The 2,351-nt window shown below is 38.0% G+C and overlaps 1 protein-coding gene across 1 annotated transcript; it reads right to left on the bottom strand.

The window, feature by feature from the left end:
• Positions 1 to 877: 877 nt before the first annotated feature.
• On the bottom strand, positions 878 to 2,327 carry LOC107097567 (5-hydroxytryptamine receptor 3E-like). The gene is made up of 5 exons (XM_015394756.1): positions 2,303 to 2,327; positions 2,039 to 2,202; positions 1,741 to 1,951; positions 1,401 to 1,586; positions 878 to 1,307 (listed from the first exon to the last, which is right to left on the bottom strand). Exons 1-5 carry the CDS (start codon positions 2,325 to 2,327, stop codon positions 1,021 to 1,023), a joined length of 873 nt encoding a protein of 290 aa, XP_015250242.1. The 3' UTR covers positions 878 to 1,020.
• Between the last annotated feature and the right edge of the window lie 24 nt (positions 2,328 to 2,351).

Genomic DNA, 2,351 nt, shown 5'->3' with positions numbered 1-2,351 from the left:
TCAGCAGAGAGATGAGGAAGAATAGCTGCTGAGAAGGCTTGACTTTCAGCGGGCAGCACTAGAAACATTAACACTGGGTCAGTAGTAGTTGTTAAACTAATCGGTAAGGGAGAGGGCTGTCCTGTAAGATCTGGGAATACGTTTAAGATTCACTTTTTGAAAAACAAAAAATCAAACATGTATTTTTGGTATACCGGTAATAAATATTAATTTCTGAAAATAATTTTCTTTTCTACATAAATCGACATTCAGGCAAAATAAAAAAAAAATTCTGGTTAACTCATTTCAATTAATTCATTAAGACATTAAGGACTTAAGGATTCCTGGAGGCCAAATATAAAAAAATTAATTATAAAAATGAATGAGATAGGATGTATAAATATTTTAGTTTTATGCTATATGTTATTTGATTGATTTTTTTAATAGATTACCTTCCAGTTTCCTGTTGACTAAACCCTACCCATAATGCCCTGGTTTAAGACAAACCTGAAAAAGAAGCAAAATATTTCCTTCACATTGTTTCTTAAACTACAATGCATTTTTATAATTAACTAATTTATTATTTAGGACTGCTGTAAACCAACTTTGCCCTAAAATACAGCAGCAAATGCCTCATTGAGCACTATAGTTAGTATGCAGCTTAGGCTGATGGAAATGCTAGGGAAGCCTATGGAAATTTTAAGGAAGAAACAGACAAAATAAAATGTTGGAAATAAATTTCAAAGAAAAGCTTTTGGATGTTTTTCCAGTAATTTTTATTTTTCAAACTTTCCTCCATTTAGAATTGCACAATTTTACACAAGCAATTTAACTTTATATTTAATATGTAATGTTCAAATAATAGTGTTTAAATCCAAGTAAATTGATATAAACAATATAATTAACAACTTTTTTATATATTGCATAAATATTGCTGCTAAAATAATCATTGGTTGAATTTCTAGAATTAACAATAACAATGCTATCAACATTCTCCAAATGCCTATTGAATAAATGCAGGCTTGTCTAACATGCAGCAGTCTACTGATTGTATGAGTTCACCCAAATAACAATGATGGTGATGAAGCTGACCGATATGAAGACAATGTAGACGCCAAACAGCAGGCGGTCAATGATGAAACCCACCTGCATCCACTCCTCTGAGCTCTGGCTGCCATTGTGCTGCTGCTCCACCTCAGAGCGGATGGCCTTCAAGACGTTGCTCAGGCTCCTCAGCTCCTGAAGGGCCTCATCCTGATCAGCTGATCCTCCTGTTCCTGAAGGCCCCTCATTGGATCCACGTTTTAGCACCACAGCATTCTGTTGTCCTTTTTTTCCAGGAAATATTGTTTACATTTATTTAACAATCTTTACTAAATTTATTTAAGTTACTTATTTTTCAAATTTTTTTCAAAATGTACCTGAATTCTTTGATTTCTTAGACTTTCGGGGCATGCAAACAAGACAGCCAAAAAAATTCAGAATAAGCATCCGAATCCATCGAGGGACGGGGGACAGTTTAGAGGAGTTGCTGAATAGGTTGGTGATGAAGATGGTCTCCAGCAGACTGGCCACCATTAAACCCAGACAGAGAGAGAAGAACACATCTGATGGAGAGAGACCAGAGGATTTAGGTGTTAGCGTCTTGGTTAAGGTAGGAATGTATGTTTATAATAAAAGAAAACATCAGTTTAGAAGAAAATCAGTAAAAAAGTCAGGAGAAAAAGGCCATTAGCTCTGCTCTCTGAAGCCCATACTGACTTATTAGCGGTATGGTGTTTCCAGTGACTGGAAGCAGGTCACTCATCATGAGCAGGAAGACCGTGTAACCCAGGATGAGGGTCATCTTAAAGGAGGATCTGTCGGTGCTCTGAGGAGGCAGGAGGAAGCTCAAGAGATCCACTGCGATGAGGAAGCAGCTGGGGAGCAGCAGATTCACCACATACATGGTGGCACGGCGCCGCAACCGGATCTGCAGAGAGAGAATGCACGGGATTTAAACTGGACGGCGTGTTTTGCACGACTAATGTATTCAAATAAAAATCCTAAATAAACGTACATAGAATGCAAGCTTGTCGACGTAAAGAAAGGACTCTTCATCATTGACGAGTTTTTGGGCAGTAATGTCCAGCAGCTCCCATTCACCCATGGTGGTCATCACTTGCTTGGACAGATTGGTGATCGCCTCTGGGTCTCGTCCGAGGAAAACCCTGACCTCAATAGCTGGAGAGAAAACAACAACAACAGCTGACCTCAGAATCCCCCAAACATAAATAAAATCACTCATTCAATCAGTCTGTCTGTCTAATTTACAGCTATTTGCTTTTTAGTCCCTCTCTGGCCTCCATGTCTATGTCTTGTGTTTTTTTTTT

This window comes from Cyprinodon variegatus, unplaced genomic scaffold, assembly GCF_000732505.1.
Source record: "Cyprinodon variegatus isolate N-32 unplaced genomic scaffold, C_variegatus-1.0 Scaffold707, whole genome shotgun sequence".
In the NCBI taxonomy this organism is placed as follows: domain Eukaryota; kingdom Metazoa; phylum Chordata; class Actinopteri; order Cyprinodontiformes; family Cyprinodontidae; genus Cyprinodon; species Cyprinodon variegatus.
Note: the sequence above shows the minus strand (reverse complement) of the source record. Positions and strands in the feature narration are given on the sequence as shown.

What these genes read in the sequence shown, in the direction of transcription:
- LOC107097567 (XM_015394756.1), bottom strand. Translation starts at nt 2,327, where the DNA reads ATGGAGGCCAGAGAGGGACTAAAAA. An exon ending in GGCCAGAGAGGGACTAAAAA is followed by an intron (nt 2,203 to 2,302) that starts GCAAATAGCTGT and finishes TTTTCTCTCCAG; the next exon opens with CTATTGAGGTCAGGGTTTTC. An exon ending in TCGACAAGCTTGCATTCTAT is followed by an intron (nt 1,952 to 2,038) that starts GTACGTTTATTT and finishes CTCTCTCTGCAG; the next exon opens with ATCCGGTTGCGGCGCCGTGC.